Genomic DNA, 17634 nt, shown 5'->3' on the forward strand with positions numbered 1-17634 from the left:
TTAGTGTTTAACATGATTAGTATATTTCATACCATTCCAGTATAAATGAACATCAATATTGTTACAGTCTTTATTTTTGGCTCTGATTTATTAATTTAATCATTTTGATTTTTCTGTTCTTGGTTTCTTTACATGTTGTAGAATTTACACTTTACATTTGCCTGAGGCAAGCTGCTTGAGAATAGAATAGAACATTTTATTGGTCACATATACATTACAGCGAAATTATTTTTTTCACATATCAGAGCACAGGTTCAGCCGGGATACAGCGCCCCTGGACCAGAGAGAGTTAAGGGGCCTTGCTCAAGGGCCCAACAGTGGCAGCTGAGCAGTGTTGAGGCTTGAACCACAATCTTCCGATCAACAACCCAGAGACTTAACTGCTTGAGTCAACTGTGTGAAGTGGAGCAATATGTTTATCTTAGCTTGTAGTCACCAATAAAAACGATTCAGCACTAAAATATAGTCACAAACAGTTCAAATTCAAAGCCTTATACTAATAAACCCTTATACTAATAAAGGCTGTTTGAATAAAAATACAACCTGAGGACAAAATCCACAGCCTGAAAGCATTGGTATGTATAGGGAAGCCCTGTAGGCACACAGGTGAGATTGTAGTGGGTTGTACAGATGTAAAATGCTCCTTACGTTCAAGAAGCCCACCTGTCCAGCTTGCTGACCACTGTCAGGGCAGACAAGTTGGACAAACTCCTTGAGCGTCTCCTGTGGGTGGTAGCGGATGGCAGGGTGAGAGAAGTAGGAGCCAGGCTGCTGGATGATTGGAGACGTCGGGAAATGAAGACTTGACGGCGTGGCGTGAGGACTCGCTGGAGGGGGAGAGAGAGAGAAAGAGAGAGAGAGAGAGAGAGAGAGAGGTGTTCAGTTAAAAAGAGGAAAGGAAGAGGAGGACAGATCCACTGGGTGTAAATCTCTGAGGTAAAGGTTGCAGGTGCACACACTATGGAAAGTGAGACCACAGAAGGATCAGAATACATGCACATGGACACACACACACACACACACACACACATATTCACACGAACAGATATGAGGTGACATACTGAGAAGCTGCTGTTATACACAAACACGGATCAATATTTGCACACCCCGTTGAGCCAGTGACAACTCACACAACACACGAGCACTTCATGCACCTGCTCTTAACGATGACGAGACGCTCCTCACAAATACATAATTTATGTCGACAGCACTCCGAATATCAACACAGCTAATTCAACACACATATGTACAGAACCCCCGGAGAATGCTAACTACTGTGTGTTTCTTCCAGCGCTGAGCAAACATTCACCAGCAACCCTCGAGCAGGCATGCCATAACCGTCACACGCAGCACACAGCATTTTCACATCACACCTCAAGCGTCTGTTGTGTTGCGTCTTATTGCCCAGAAAGCTACTAACATCGTTCTACACAAAGCAACATCCAGGCACACAAAACCATCTTCTCTATACAGAATTACAGCATGTTCCTGAAAAATGCTAAACTATAACACATTTTAATAAAAAGGATTGCAAACAAAGCATTATGATGAGATGTATCATTTTCTATCCTAACACATGATATTGTATGATTTTTTATGATGGACAATCTACATAAATGGATGTAATAAATGTGTAATTGATGATGTGTGAAGATTTCGGTAAAAGACATTTAACATTTAAAGGAGTCTTCAGTGTCAGGATTATTATCCTTCTGGATATAGTCAGAGCTGCATCTATAACTATAAGTTTTCTGAAATAGGAAAATCTTTGTGGTTTCTCAGTCCCACAACAAGCTACAATTTCTTCCTCCTTTCTTCAAGTAATGAAAAGGCCAGCGGGTGAGGAAACAGTTTATAGCTGCTACAATGTAATGAGTAGTTACTTGTTTTGTGACCGTTCCACAACATTAAATGTAACTGTACATAGATAAAAATGATGAGATGTTGTGCTTCAATAAATAAAAAAAAAATATTAGACTTGGCAAGTTGCTGTGGTATAAGAGAAATAAACATGAAAATAAATAAAGTTCAGGACTGTAGGAGTCGCTCTGCTCGTAACTCAACATGCCGGGCTGCATCACTGCATTTCTTTTTTATCCTAACAGCTTCCTTTGTGTTTGTAATTTGTTGTCATATGTAGCTATGTTAAAATAGGAAATAAGACATGAAAAATTTCTGGCACATATGTTAAAATAATAGAGTTCTAGGAATATAGTGTGAAACGTAGTGGGGGAGGTTTACTTCCTGGCATGAGTGTGCCTTCTGTCAGCTATCCAAGCGCCTAATATGTACTGTATATCTAGTTACTGCTGGTAAAGCTAATTACAAAAGAAACATAATAAGTGTAACTATTACAGAGTGATGACAGAGAGGACCATGTGCGTTCTTACACCTTTATAGCTGGCCACTTTGTAACGTGTCGGGACTGACAGGCCTTTAATGGATCGAGGCTTATCAAGTATTTAATTGTAACCGGCACAATCTAATTAGCCAGCTCTTAATAGAGGTAATATTCGGTTATTGGTTATTAGTATAAAGCCTGGGACGTGCGCGGCGCTGCCTCTTTAAGCCCATGATGTATTGCATCGAAGTTAATAAGACTCTGCACTCTCTCCCTTTTCCAATCTCTCCTCTGTCCTCCCTGCCCTCTCTCTCCTTCTCCCTCTCTATCGCCCTCTCTCTCTTGCAGTGGAGATGGTAAGCTGATACTATATAAACATTGTTAAAGCCACAGCTCCCTGCTGCAGTAATTCACTTAGCTTAGGCCATGATTTATGGTTCTGTCAATAGGGGGTGACTGGGAACTCTGGATGCTTGGGCTGCGGTGTAGCCATTGTATTTACAGTAATAATAGAATGGATTTGCTTTTTCCCTGCCCTTCCTCATCTTGGGTGATGCTGCGTTTCATTCTTCCCCTCACTTTTGTGACTCTGTGTTTTTCTCATCCTGGAAAAGGAATGCAAACTTATTTGGGTGAGGAGGGAAAGGAGAGACAGGAAGAACCACAAACACACACAAACACATCCTATCCTTTATTGAATTAGTTCTGCGTGCTGAGGCAACACTGCAGTGCCTGCTGCAGGAAACACACACCGAATGACCTGCAAGATACACCCTTCCTAATGGCTGAGTCAGATTCTGCACACACACACACACACACACACACACACACAGACACACACACACACACTAAAGCAACATGCATACCGACCACACATTGATCCTTATATGAATTTTCTTACTCTGTTTTTAAGTGTTTCTTTATTCAGAACATGCTGTATAAAGACAGGACAGAGGTACAACAAAGCCAGGCCAAAATGACAAGAAGCTGCATTAAGCAGCTTTTTTCACCAGCACAATCCATAATCCAACTGTTAACTTAATGAAACCGTCGAGCAGCATATGGTTCCCCTTCCATTATTCTAAGAAGTGGGTCCAATTGGCAGCGCTGCATTTATCTGGAGGCAACATGTCGAGACTGGATCGGTTCATAGTCATTTCTCGCGGCCAAACAAAACAATCCGTCAAAACGTTCACCTTACTGAGGTTACGGGCCGCCTTACCTGCTCTGTAATTTCAATCATCACTGGATAGAGCCTGACAGATTCTTGAGTGTTTTGTAAATCTCTGAAATTCTCACTACAGCCTCTGAGGCCGCGTTACTGGCCGCTCACCAGCTAACGCCAAGGGGAGCCAAACGATCCAAAAGACCTCCTGTGTCAATTATGCAAATGGGCTTAGTCAATTAGCGTGCTTAAGAAAAAAATACATTTTTTCCATCCGCCGATGGATTCTAAGTGTTCTGGAACGATTACCAATTACTCAAATGGCTTGCTCACATGTCATAGCCTTGTTCACTTAATGATGGATATTTGGACAAATTCACGAGTAAACATATTCTGACTATGTTTCTTGTTGGCGAGGTGGCCAGGCTGCATAATTCCACGTAGGCTTTTCAAGCTTTTCTCGATAGTCTCAGTGACGCCCCTGAGCAGATAGAGATCCCACAGTGACTAAAAAGGGAAAACCCCGTTTTCATGTTGAAAGAAGGCTGTGAGAACGCAGACTTTTTGCAGGAGGGGTGGGATAAGATAGTGGCAGAACAGCGCTATGAGAGGACTAATAAAGCCTTAAAGACAAGGAAACACTAGGAGAGCACTGGGAGAGGAGACTAAGTCCGAGACAAGACTTTCACTTCCCCGCCTTTTAGCTTTACTGGCCAGCAGGAGTTTCGTCAGGAGTGTGGCGCCTCCATGTTGAGAGGCCTAATGAAGCCTGAAACAGGGATGGTCTGTCACAGAGCGAGCGAGAGAGAGAGAGAGAGAGAGAGAGAGAGAGAGAGAGAGAGTAGCTGAGACTCTCTGTAAAAGAGGTTAAAGATGACGAATCCTCAGAAAAGCATGTGGTTGACTTTAATTCTATCTTTTAACAAGAGCCCCAAGCATTAAGATTGTCCTGTATCATACTGTATAATAATCTTTTGAGTTATTTAACACATACTGTCCACTGCTTTCTTGTAAGAATGAGATTCTTAAATTCCTTCTCTCTCTCGGTGATCAGTCAAACCCTGGTGCAGAAGTAGTGGGTGGCCCCGATGCTAATCTGAGGGGGGTCCATCTGACATATATCTGAGAGAGCAAATATGGAAATGATAATGACGTGCTGAAAAAGAAGGCCGACTCGGGCAGCTGCTCGAGAGCGGCTCCTCTGTTGCCATTGTGACGGCGCCTGCATGAGGGCTATGCGCTGAATAAAGAAAGGCTCGGGATTAGTTCCACTTTGCAAATCGTGTTGGTTCACTGATCTTTTTTCCCCCCACCCCGAGCCCTCTTTCTTCACAACTCCCCCTTTTTGCTGGCAACTTATCTTGAAGAATATATACACTGTGGTGGATTATTAAAATAATAACCGAGGTGATAAATAAAAAGCGGACTATTATTTTGTTGCTGCGTTAGCAACAGGTCCTTGCTGCGCTGGCTGTGGCGTCTGAATAACATCAGAGAGGAGGGGAGAGCGAGTCTTATGAAGTCACATGGATAACTGAAAGGGAGGACAGATTTAGATGGTTTTAAATATTCTATAATGGGTCGAAAAAATAAGACGCTGAGGTTATTTTGGCTGGGTTTTGGAGTGCCCTGCTAGTGAGCCTGACCACATAAACCGCACTAGGTTTTCCCTTAAATGCCTTCTCTGACTAGGAGCGAGAAATTGCATCTAGCTTGCTTTAAATTAATTGCAGATTCAAGGATTTAAACCTTAAGGGAACTACTTTTAAAATGAGGACAAATTCTTACTAAATCATCCACAACATTTTTTGTATCTAAAATAGCATAAAGACAAACAAAAAAACAAAAAGAGGGGAAAAAAACCAACCTAGAAATAGGACATCTAGATGCCTGTGATGCTCACACACTAGACTTCATACTTTAGTTCAGTATTTATACAGCAGATGGACGAGATTCACAGAGCAAGGCTGATGAGATTTCTTAGCATTTCTTAGCGTTGAATTTGTCAGGATAAATAACTGAAAAAACGCCATGTTTAGTACAAACTATGTTTAAGATTTTGGAATATCGTCTGCATCTAATACTCCTAATACACAGAATCTCCTTATCCTTCCAACAAAGTTCTGAAGATGATTATGAGAAATGACACAAGCCTCATCTGACGGTCAATCCACTGACAGATGTTCAAGAAGTTATTTATCACTTTAGACCATTGATTCCGGTTGGTCAGATGGTGTCGATTAATTTTCTCTAACAGCGGTTCTTAGAGCATTTCCAGAAAAACAACAGGTTTTTATTTATTGCACTCATTCTAATATGCCATCGCTTCTATAATAACTTACACAGGGACTTGTTTGGAGGACGCTCCACATAACCATATTAAGAAATGGCTGTAATTGTGAGAGGATGTTAGTTAGCAGTTTTGGAAGGAATCCAGTGGCGGCTATTTGTAACAGTCAGAGGTAAAGCTGTAAGATTTGGGAGTATTTTGCACTTTGTGGTTTCTCAGTATCGTGACAAGCTGCATTTGCTTTTCTCTTATTAAGTCCAAGAGAAAGGAATAAAAGAGAGGCTGGTAAAGGAATGGCTTTTTATAGCTGCTATAATCAACCTAATAAAAGCAACTTGTTTTGCTGACATTCCAGAACATTAAATGAAACAAGAAATAAATAAATAAATAAATAAATAAATAAATAAATAAATAAATAAATAAATGAATAAATGAATGAATGAACACTATGATGTTGAATTATGAAATTAAAACAGTGAGTGTTGTCATGTTGCTGTGGAATAAATGGAATAGAACACTGTGATGTGCAATTATTGGAAAATAGTCATCTTCTTAACAAAGGGCCACATCATAGCACCTCATCATTGATTACTATCCAGTAACAGCAAGCTCCTAAGTGTTTTACTCCTTACTTAGCAATCAAATCAAAAACAATGGTAATCGACCAGCTTTACCCTAAATATTCTCTCTGGCTGATGAGCCACCTCTATTGTTCGCATCTTCTCAATGCTACAATTACGAGGCTGCTTCTAGGGATACAGAGGTGGTCCTTGTAGCTTTTCTTTTCAGTGTATTGATGGATCCCTGGTACACACACTGGTGTGCATGTGGGTTATGACAATGTGAATCAGTGCATCACACAAATAGACAGTGAGAAAAATGTTTTAGGGTGAAATTATGAAAGCAAAAATGGTGAAGAAATCATGACCAGATTTAAAAAACCACATGTATGTGTCTATGACTGTGTGATTGTTTATGACGGTGTGTGTGTGTGTGTGTGTGTGTGTGCATGCTGAAATCATCTCCTATTAATTGACGATTATTAACGATTCACACAGAGCGACAATACATATTTTATATTTTCTATATTTATTTTTTTCTGGTTCAGCTAGTCTCTTTTTATTGTACAGCAAATTCCATTCTATTTCCCATTTCGGTTATTCTTATTTTATTTTATTTTTAATTCTTCCATTTTTGATTATTTTTTTAATAATATTTTTATAACAAGGGCAGTTGCATAAAGCATTTCACTGCATGTCCTACTGTGTATGATTGTGTATGTGACAAATACAATTTAAAATGCCAGTTTATTTTCACATATTTATCAAAGCACCCTATGTCATATTAAATGGAAAAAAAAAATCTATAAAAGATTTTCAATAGTCACTTTTTTCTGCGGATAAATTTCAAATGGCTAGCATGGAGTGCACTACATGGGTTCCACAAGGACACTTACATTACACCATATGTAGTGAGCATATATACTGTAGTACAGCTGTTCTCAAACTATTTACAGAGAAGTGCTATTTAAACTGTAAAATCAATTTCTCAGTACAGATTTATTTAATAAACATAACTGAACTATTCAAGTATGACACTCACTATTTAAATGTGAATTATTATTATTATTATTATTATTACTAGTATTGTTTTTATTATTATTATTATTATTATTATTATTATTATTATTATTATTATATAATTAAGTCGGTTTGTTTTTGAATTTTGGTTCAGATTAAACCCGTTCAATTCACATGACCAGTTAAACAGGCTAATAGCTATGAGAACTAAATCATAAATTAAAGTTTTGTGATTTCCGGGACTGTAACTATGTAACTGAGTCCTTGGCTATATCGTCCCCACAGACTTTGAGTAATGCTCCAGTAGTGGACAGGAATCCATTAGAATTCAACATTACTGTTGGAGAGGACTACATTAAAAAAAATACTACTCATGAGTCCATGTTTGAAATCTGAAATGTAAAAATGTATGATAAAATTGCTCTTTATTTTGGTTTATGTGATGTGGAGGCATAATCTAGCACCAGTCCTAATGTTCACTCTGTCAGAAGTGTAAAATATAGACTAAAAAGCCTAAAGCATGACAAAGCTTCAATTTAAGAGTATGATGTTTAGAGCTACATCTGTGCTAAAAGATTGATTAGCCCTGTAAGCAAAGTGTCTCTTCACCACACACATGCTCCAGAGAAGAGGGTTCCCCATGTGTCTACCTGCACCGGGGAGGTTCACCCTGGGAAAAGGAGGTGTGGAGGAGCAGAGGGAGGAGCAGAAAGGGGTGCTGCTGGGTGTGTTTAGGGGCTCTGCAGGGGGCTCAAGGTGGTGCTGGTAGGGTTTGGAGGAGGAGGAGGAGGGGGGGGGGGGTTGGGGATTTTGGACCTCACCTCTGGGTCCTGTAATGACTGCTCGATGATGGTGTGTGAATGCCGTTCGGGGGGAGGAGGAGCTCTGCGAAGGCACGAGGCTGCTGAAACCAGACTTCTCTGACTTCTTTAATGTGGTGGGCGATGGCATTCCTGGCAAGAATGATTGACAAGTGCAGTTTTAATAAGGCAATGGAATGAAGTGGCGCACAGCTGAGAGAACGGCACAGAGGGCTGCAGGTGTGTACATGTGTGTGTAGCGGGGAGGTAGCAGGAGGACAAGAAAGCGGCAAAGGACGCAGAACCTACAGCACACGAGTGACATAACCATTTAGGAGGACGTTTAGAAAGCATCAGTGAGAGTGTGAATTTCCTTTCAGAGCCTGATCATTTAAATTAAACAATTATTTTGGATTATTTACCTTTTTGAATAATGAAGTGCTTTTAATCTACAGCTATAGTATAGTGCTATATTATATGGGTGCTATAACAGATAATAGAAAGGGTTTTATTCAGTTTGTCTAACATTATTTTATGCATAATACAGTATATTACTGTATGTAGACTAAAGACTGAAAAGTCTCCCAAGAATCCATAAAATTCACATCACAATACAATGAAAAAGACTGATACAGGTAAACAAGTAGTAATTTGATACACTTTCTGATACTTCTGATCCGATTCGTTCAGCACTGATACGATCAAATTCGTGCTGTTTCAAGACCATTCCGTTCAGCTGAATTGAAATTTTCCAGCATGTCCTCAGGACAGAGCTTGCTGTGCTGCTCAGTTTTCTGTTAACACAAAAGGTGTTTGTAAGTCTTTTTTTGTTTTCCAAACGTTTGACCTGATGGTGTGGTGTGGGCTCTCACTCCTCCTCTCTCACACACAGACATATGCAAATATGCTGAACAACACTGGTGTACATCTATTTTCTACACTAATATCAGATCAGTTTTTACTTCACACCCCTAATGTATACTGCAAATATATTCTTATAAGCTTGACGTTAATAATGAGTATTATTATTATTATTATTATTATTAACTTGGGCAGGATTTTGTCATAACAGTGATGCAAAGCAAAAAACAGTGGCAGAAGTTCAGCCAAAAAAATTAAAGTCACACATTTTTACCTCCAAATGTAGCTAATGAGCCAATAGTCTAAAGTTTGTTTGTTTAGTTACAAGGTTATTCAATAACATGTAATAAACCTTATATCCACCTGCTTGGATCATCAGGATCCTACTACAAAGATTAGCAACTAAAATTTGACCAAACTCAAGGAGCGCCAAAGTTCAAAGAGGTTATTGTAATTGTAATGCATGTTTAATTATAGAACATAGATGTATTTACTTATTACTGAGCCAAAAGGGATTTTCTGAGGTGAGTGATTTAGACAATGACCCCTATGCACTTGTTGTAACTGTTAGCAACATCAGACTTCAGTATCAGACTGTAGTACCTTCTGTGTAACACTTTGAAGTTGTGATAAAGGGAAAAATCATCGATCTGGTTGACATGTTTCTTTCAGAAGACAGCAGTGAAGTGCACCGTATTCACACTGTCTCTGGCCACTCGGGCTTAGCAGGGGTTAAATAAGAGCAGCGGTTCAGAGCCACATGCATGATGTTGCTTTATTATCCCCCTATTAGTCTCAAACTCCTTACTGCCTCTCCCTCATTCTGAGATTCATAACAGTCGCAAATGAGGATGAACCTACTGCAGCTTAACACCTGCAATGCAAACTGATGAGAATATAGAAAGTGACGCTGGACGCAATTAGGGACTGGTGTGAGCTTATTAACCACCGTAGTACTAAGCATGGATGGGTGGCGATGAGAGGGCGCGGACACACAGGCTCTCATTTCTCTTCTGGCTGGTAAACAGGAACACTTTCTACCTTCGGTTCAGGATGGATAAAAGATAAAAAGTTTTAAAGAGAAATAATTCAGATAATGCAGTGCACTTTAAGTGGAGAAAAAGAAATACAAGGAGAAAGAGGTACAAGAGGATTTCTATCAAGGAAAGAAAGAGCTCAATGTTTTCACCAAAGCACTGTTTGCCAATCAGTGATACTGGCTTTAAAGAGTAACCTGCATAGTGAGTAAGAGTCCCAAGTGGAGCAGTGTGATCGTCTGTGTGAGTAAAAGTACGAAGAAACACTATCATTATTTTATATCATAGAAAAAAAGGTGGGTTTTGATCGTAAGCAGTTATTCACATTTTATTCTCACTCTTTAACACTGACAGATAATTTATTCATTCGCTTTATCCTAGTCAGGCTGGTGGTAGATCCGGAGGAACCCTCGGTGTGAGGTGGTAATACACTCTGGATAGGATGCCAGTCCACTGCAGGACACACATTCACATCTAGGGGCAATTTAACATAGCCAGCCCACCAACTGGCATGTTTTTAAAAAGGTGGTAGGAAACCAGAGGAAACCCACACAGCACATACACAGAAACCCCAGACACACTGTAACCCAAGCTCAGGACTAAACTGAGAATCCTGGAGCTACAAAGCAGCAGCGCTACCCACTGTGTCACCACGACACCCACAGACACATAATTACAGAGGAAAAGGTAAAATCTATGCACCTAATCATCATGCTTTCTTACTCACCCCATCATGCCCTCTTCCCTCACATTCGCACACACACACACTCACACAACCTAATAACCCAGCAGTACAGCCCCATGTGCTACATTCCCCTCGACGCCACAGTCCCAACCACACCTGAGACGGAAAGGATGTGAAGACATAGTGAAAGAGACGAACTTGAACACAGGAACAGAAATAAAGGAATTTGGACCAAGCGAGGATCAGCACATTTTTTAAAACACACACACATACACACACACCACACACACACACACACAACCCTGTGATCCCATGCTGTGCAAGATCAAAGAAGTGTGCTGAGATAAAGCTGTGCTCTGTAGTGACCTTCAGCTAAACTGCACCATCTATTCCTTTCATTTAACCACACAACATGATTAATGGCAACATCTAACTGCTACATACGCTTAAACACACGAGTACCAGTGGATTTTGAACTACTGTCATACATCAATAAAGATTTACGACGCTAACGACAGTTATGATGAGGGTGTGGCAACTTCTCTTTAACGGTGATTGAGATGAGATTTAGAGCAACGGAAAAGACCCAAAATGTCTCATTTGTCAAAGAAATATATATTGTCAAATTTCTGCACCGCATTTAGTGTTCGTTTTAAGTGAATTTTTTACTGGTTACCAGGTATGTGAAATAAATAGATGTGGGGGATCAATTTGTCATATCACTGAACTTGAAGGCCTTAATGATATGATACAAGAAATATCTCAAGATAGAATAAACAGCAGTGGGACAAGTTACAAATCTCTGATATTTAAGATGGAGAAAAAAAGCTAGAAATATAGACTTAAGTACTGACTAGATACCCTATCATTCCATCGTCTAGGACATGGAGTGTGTTATATCTGCAAGCAAATTGCTTGGCTACAGCATTTGAGTCAGTCTACAATAACACACAGCAAGAAAAACACTCCACTACACGAACATGCTCATTTTTACAGGATTGCTAGCAAACAAAGCTAAAGAAACACCCGTCTCAGAAAAAAGAAAACAGCCAGGCTGCACACTGGCACTTTACTGTTTTCGTTCTCCACAAGGTGAAGTATATAAGTCTGGAAGAGAGACAGACTGAGAGAGACTGATAAAGAGTAAAGACGAGGAGTATGTAAAGAGCGAGTCAAGAGTAACACTAACCAGAAAAAGATAACAGAGGGTTAGTGAGCAGTTTTGAGAGGGATTTTGTGTGTTACTGTGTGTATTTTGTGTGTATGCTTTAAAGGAGGCCTGTAGTCTGTAAGTCTGTGAGTAATGAACACTTGTAAAGGTTCTGTCAGATAGAATCAAAGCTTGGCCTCACTCAGCATTTTTTGTTCCGAGACGTTATTACGTGCCCAGCACTGCTTCCCGCCTGTTTCTCTCTCTCTCTCTCTCTCTCTTTGACAAATTGACAGGGTGTGTATGAACAAAGGAGTGATTGTAGATGCAGTGTGTCCACTGCTTCCATCCCTCAGCTCAAGTCTGTCCAGCACATCAGTCAGCAGCAAACAGACAAGCAATGCTGGCTGAACATTGAGCGAGTTCACCCTCATCAGTACGCACTCCGCTGTGACACACACAACAGCACCATGGCCTCGTCACTGACATATCCCTTAAACTAAACAAGACGTATTTTTGTATTTTCTAATATAGTCTATATAGTATATAGCTTCTACAGTTACACTTTCAACAGTACACAACAACGAACCACATCAATATCAGTTGCTTTGCTCGTGTAAACTTAGGGTCAGACACCAGCCCAAAGACTGTAGGCAAACTTGTAGGATAATAATGACTTTGGATTTCGATTGGATTTTAATACATTCAGTTATATTTGAAATAGTAAAAAAAACAAAATTATATAACCAAGCAACAAGAGCGCAAAACCTATGCCTTTTGCTGCAAGTGTGTGATAAATAATTTGCAGAATGCTCAACTGTCAGCAATAAGTCATAATCATCCCTAACTCATAAGCTACACTGTCCCAAAAGAAACAAGCCTTGGACACCAAAACACATATATCCGGGATCAAGAGGAAAACCTTTACAAGCTTCTAAATACCAGTCATAGCTCTGACCACATGAGATCAGTGAGAGAGAGGTGTATTATAGGGTTTATGGGGTCTTTAGTAGGTCGACATGGCTGCCATCACTATAGTCAGTCCATCACAGAACACCGACAATCCCAGTAATGACAGCTATGTGCCCACAGAGCTCAGGTTTTTATTAGGTCAGGCTAATTTTAACACTTGACCTCTAACAGCCACCAAATACAACATCATAAACATCATACGTACAAACAAACAGAACCAAGCACACACACAAAAACACACACAAACACATTCCTGAATCAAACACACAGTTGACAACCCCATTATGCCATTAAAAACAGTCTTCCCAGTTCTCCATTCCCTCTCCCTTCATGCTCGTGTTAAACAGGGCACTTTTCCAAAGCAAATCTCACAACACATATGGACACGTCATATTCAATGCACAATTCCAAATGCACTGACAGGGTGGAAATGACATCATGCACAAATACAGGTCGCAAGGGTCGTATCAGGCTGGAGGAATGTGGGAGGGAAATGGGGAGAAATCATCTGGACAGGAAAAAAAAAAAAAAAACCCAAACACCAACAACAAACTGTACACCACAACAACACTGGGTCCTGTGGGACAGGAAATGAGGAGTGGGTTGGGGTGGAGGGGAGGGGGGGTGAGGTTGGAGGGATGGGGTTCGGGGTAGGGAGGGTGTGAGAACAATGACGGAGCATTACCTTGTCTTGAGATGAACGAACTAGCTAGCGAGCCGCGCAGTTTATATCCAGCTTTGAAGGACAAGGAAGGAAATAAACAAGGGGGAGAAAAGAACAAAAAAGAGGCAGGGTGAATAGAAGAGCAGAGTGAGTGATAGCTCAGCAGTTCAGCTATTCATGTCAGATATGAAGTTTTCCTCCAGACTGGACAAAGCCTGGAAAAACCGGTGCTCTGTTCACATCCACACACCTCCACACACATCGATTAGAAATGATAACATATTCAGGATTACACACATGCATGTAAAGTACGCATCACTTTTCCTAGCTTGACTTTTCCTAGGGTTCTCTCTTTGTCGTCACTTATCTGTAAATTCTCTCTATACAGACTTGAACAAACTTCAGATCTATTCAGGCGGGTGAAGATTTTAAACAACCAACAAGTTAATTTCAGACTTGGAAGCAAAAGGTAAGGTCTTTTATCAACAGGCTTTTTTTAATGATATCACCAAATACATTTTTTTTTACCAACTTAAATGCACCTGCCTTTAATGAGGCACTCATTTAGAGTCCCATGAAGATCTCAAACTGACTGAGTGATTTGCTGGACACTTTTCTGGATTTTTTCAATATTTTATTACCATTTTTGTTTGCCTTTTGAGTCTGGTTCCTCTCAAGATTTCTACCTCATACCATCCAAGGGGTCATTTTCCTTGCCACAGTTACCTCAGGCTTGCTCACTATGGATGATTTTGTCTAACATCTAGGACTACTTGCACTATGTTTTTTGTTTCTTGTGTTCTGTAAAGCTGCTTTGAGACAATGTCCATTGTTAAAAGCGCTACACAAATAACATTTAATTAAATATTACCTTTTAAACTGTAACAACAAATCTGCCAGTGTAAAGGTTAACGGTTCTAGACAGTTTGTGTGTTGAGTGTTGATTATTCAGGGTTACATAGCTGTTTACCATATTTCTATTTGCTTCATAGTAAAACTAGGCCATCTCACATAAAGGAGCTATAAGCAGAAGGAAAATCCGATTAGCCAGCATTCTATAGATGATAAATTTCCAGCAAAGGAGCGACAGAAAGAAGGAAAGAGAGATCAGAGAGAGCAGTGTAGAGGTCAGCCCTGCCGGTTGACTGACTGGAGAATTTAAGGTCTCTGTCAGAGCCGAAGGTTGGGTTTTATTGGGCATGGCCTTGTCCGTTACAGCCTCTGTGTGAAGTGGGAAGTCCTGCACATGATGCAGAGATATGCTTATACACAGGGGTTTAAATCAGAGAGACAGACAGACAGAGACAGACACAGTGAGCTTGACAGAGTGAGGACAGTCGGAAGCAGAGTCAGGACAGATTTACAGTCCTCCATCGAGCACCATTGCAGTAGGTTCAAACAACACACACACACGTTTACACACAGCATCTGGTCAATGTTCACTGTTAAATGCAGTATATTAGCGATAACTGTTAGATATTTTATCGGCATGAATTTAAACACAAAGAGTTTTACTGTTTTCGATTCACACTTTGGTGCCAGAGTCAGAGCCTAATATTCCTCATGTTGAACAACTGCACACTTTCCTACTGCTTGAGAGGCATTTCTCACTGGGGAAACATGGTTTAGTTCCAGGGCCAAAGTGCTGATGGTTTGGAAGACATGAACCAATGGGTTGAAAATGATTATCTAAGGAGCAAACAAACATTTTATTGGTCACTGAAACCTAGATATGAGCGACATTGTTCATTAAACAGTAACAAAAACATATACTGTATGTTGTCTTGCTCCTAACTGTCATTGTCTATGATGACACTGCGATATAGATACTGAAGGATTTGCCCCTGGGTCATAAAATTTGTTCTTAAACTGGAAATGAAGCCTAATAAACAAAAGTTGGCTGTTTATTTTTGAATCAGCACTGTGACCATGGAAAAGGAGATAAGTGACACTACAATAAAACCCCACTAAGCCAGACAAGATGGAATCGTCAGAGAGAAGAGTAAAAAGGACAAGAAAAAATATTCAAATACTACAAATAAGAGAAAGAAACATAAAAGAAAAGGGAATATCAGAGCGAGAATAATATAAGACAGTGAGAATAAATTCCATAGCTGGCTGCTACCCATAAGCAAGACCACACAGCCCAAAACAAATAAACACACATAGACACACAGTATATGAAGTTATGAATATTCATATATGTATATGCTCTCTCATTCTTTAGCATCGAATCCCTTGCCTTGTGTGTGTGGGTGTAAATATATTTGAACATGAGTGAATGTGAGCATATGTGTACACATCTTGGTGGACTATAAAGAGCTCAGTTGGCTTTGTGTGTGTGTGTGGGTGTGTGTGTGTGTGTGTGTGTGAAGAGGGTTACCTGGCTCTACTTCATGCCAGCTGCTGGCTTGGCTTCCGCTGCCTGGGGATCGCCCCTGACCAGGGTAGTAGGACTCCTCGCCTGGACTGTCCACCTCCTCCTCCATACACTTAATCCGTTTTGCAGAACTGCAAAGAAATGCACACACACACACACACACACAACAAGATGGAAGAACAGACTGATGAGACTTATGCTATTTCAGATACACTCTAATCATGCTAATGTCATCTGTATGGTGGGTTTGTATAGGAGCTGGCTAACATCCACCCACAGCATCAGCAAATACAGGTCACTGCAAATGCTCAGAGCCAAATCAGGATTAATCAAATCAAGACCATCCATACTCTCAAAATGAATTTCATAACAATTTAGTAAGAGAAAGGTTCTTATTTACAAATCAGCAAACTCCGCTTTATTTTAAGTCATTTCTGTCAGCGGGTACAAAAATAAATAAATTAATAATAAAAAAATTAATCCAGATTAACTGTGTTAATTGTGTTATTTGTGCTTCTACATGAATGTTGTATAAAATGGTTCTGGTTCTGTAATCTATCCAAACCCCGTCTGCTTTTCATTAAGAAAATGTTTTCCCTTTTTTTTTTTTTTTTAATAAAGAGAGAACAAATTTTTTTTTGCTAAAAAATTTTGTTTTCGTCTCTAGTTCATCATCATTCTGTGTGGAATATGTTGTTTTGTCATGGTGTAACAATATGAACAAAAAAAAAAAATCCTTGAGAAGAAATTCCAACAACTATAATATCATCAGCGTAATAACATCTTACACCATGGGACCACTTGGGAGAAGTGAAAACATTTGAACTCTTGATGACATTGTTTTGCGCTGACATCAGGACAGAGGAAATCTGCATCTCTCAAGCAGGATAACGTGTTTAAAAGAACAGCTGGAAATGATATGTCACTCTCATCCACGGCCTCTGTAACGGCTGAAGTGACGTAAATCATATTTGTGCTGATGGAAAATTGAGGGGTAATTTTGTCACATACTTTGACATAACTGACTAAACTGTTAAAAGACTTTTGATAATGAGAGACGGATCAGGTGTGTGAGAGCGGCGCAAACGCAACACACTGCCATTTTTCCTAGGATTAAAAATCTCTGGTGTAGTTTAGTAAATAAAGATCAATCTCATATGGAAACACATACACATACATACACACACCATGTTTCTTGCATGCCTATATACGGTCCTAAGAGGTCAGAGGTGGGCTGATGTGTTGTATGTAATGCGGATGCTGTCGAGAGTCACCGATCTGCTGAAAGCTGGGCTCTGACATTTATTTGTTAATGTAGGGCCTACTGGTGTTTTTCACTCATAATCACTTAATTACTCTCTAGCATACAGCCACACACAGGCGTCTTGTTCCAGATGTTTTCTTTGGCAGGCCTGGATGAAGAGGCCGCTGAAGCATGTGGGCAGATCATACATACACACACATGCACACACACACACAAACATAAACTATACATGTAGACACATACACCCCCTCACACACCAACAGAAACCATGCTCACCTCAAGTGCAAGCACTATAACTCAATTCCTGAAACTTTTACAGCCTGCTGCGTGCGAGAGGCTAACATCTGAAACCTGTCCTCTTCATCTGGCTATATATTTGGATTAGAAAGAGAAATGTGCATGTGGATATTTTACATGTATGTGTCGTACTTTGCCAGTCAAAAGT

At 40.1% G+C, this 17634-nt stretch overlaps 1 protein-coding gene across 4 annotated transcripts in view; it reads right to left on the minus strand.

The window, feature by feature from the left end:
- The window catches only part of nfia (nuclear factor I/A), a 118216-nt gene that overhangs the window by 22783 nt on the left and 77799 nt on the right, over nucleotides 1-17634 (minus strand). The window contains exons 6-8 of one of the 4 annotated variants that reach the window (XM_058401055.1): nucleotides 15929-16056; nucleotides 8198-8329; nucleotides 664-827 (exon numbers count right to left, since the gene is read on the minus strand). In XM_058401055.1, the coding sequence (XP_058257038.1) occupies nucleotides 664-827; nucleotides 8198-8329; nucleotides 15929-16056 (424 nt within the window). Of the gene's footprint in view, nucleotides 1-648; nucleotides 828-8197; nucleotides 8330-13566; nucleotides 13618-15928; nucleotides 16057-17634 lie in introns of all 4 variants that reach the window. The other 3 variants (XM_058401054.1, XM_058401057.1, XM_058401058.1) reach the window with 3 other exon arrangements.

Source organism: Hemibagrus wyckioides, linkage group LG10 (assembly GCF_019097595.1).
Source record: "Hemibagrus wyckioides isolate EC202008001 linkage group LG10, SWU_Hwy_1.0, whole genome shotgun sequence".
Classification (NCBI taxonomy): domain Eukaryota; kingdom Metazoa; phylum Chordata; class Actinopteri; order Siluriformes; family Bagridae; genus Hemibagrus; species Hemibagrus wyckioides.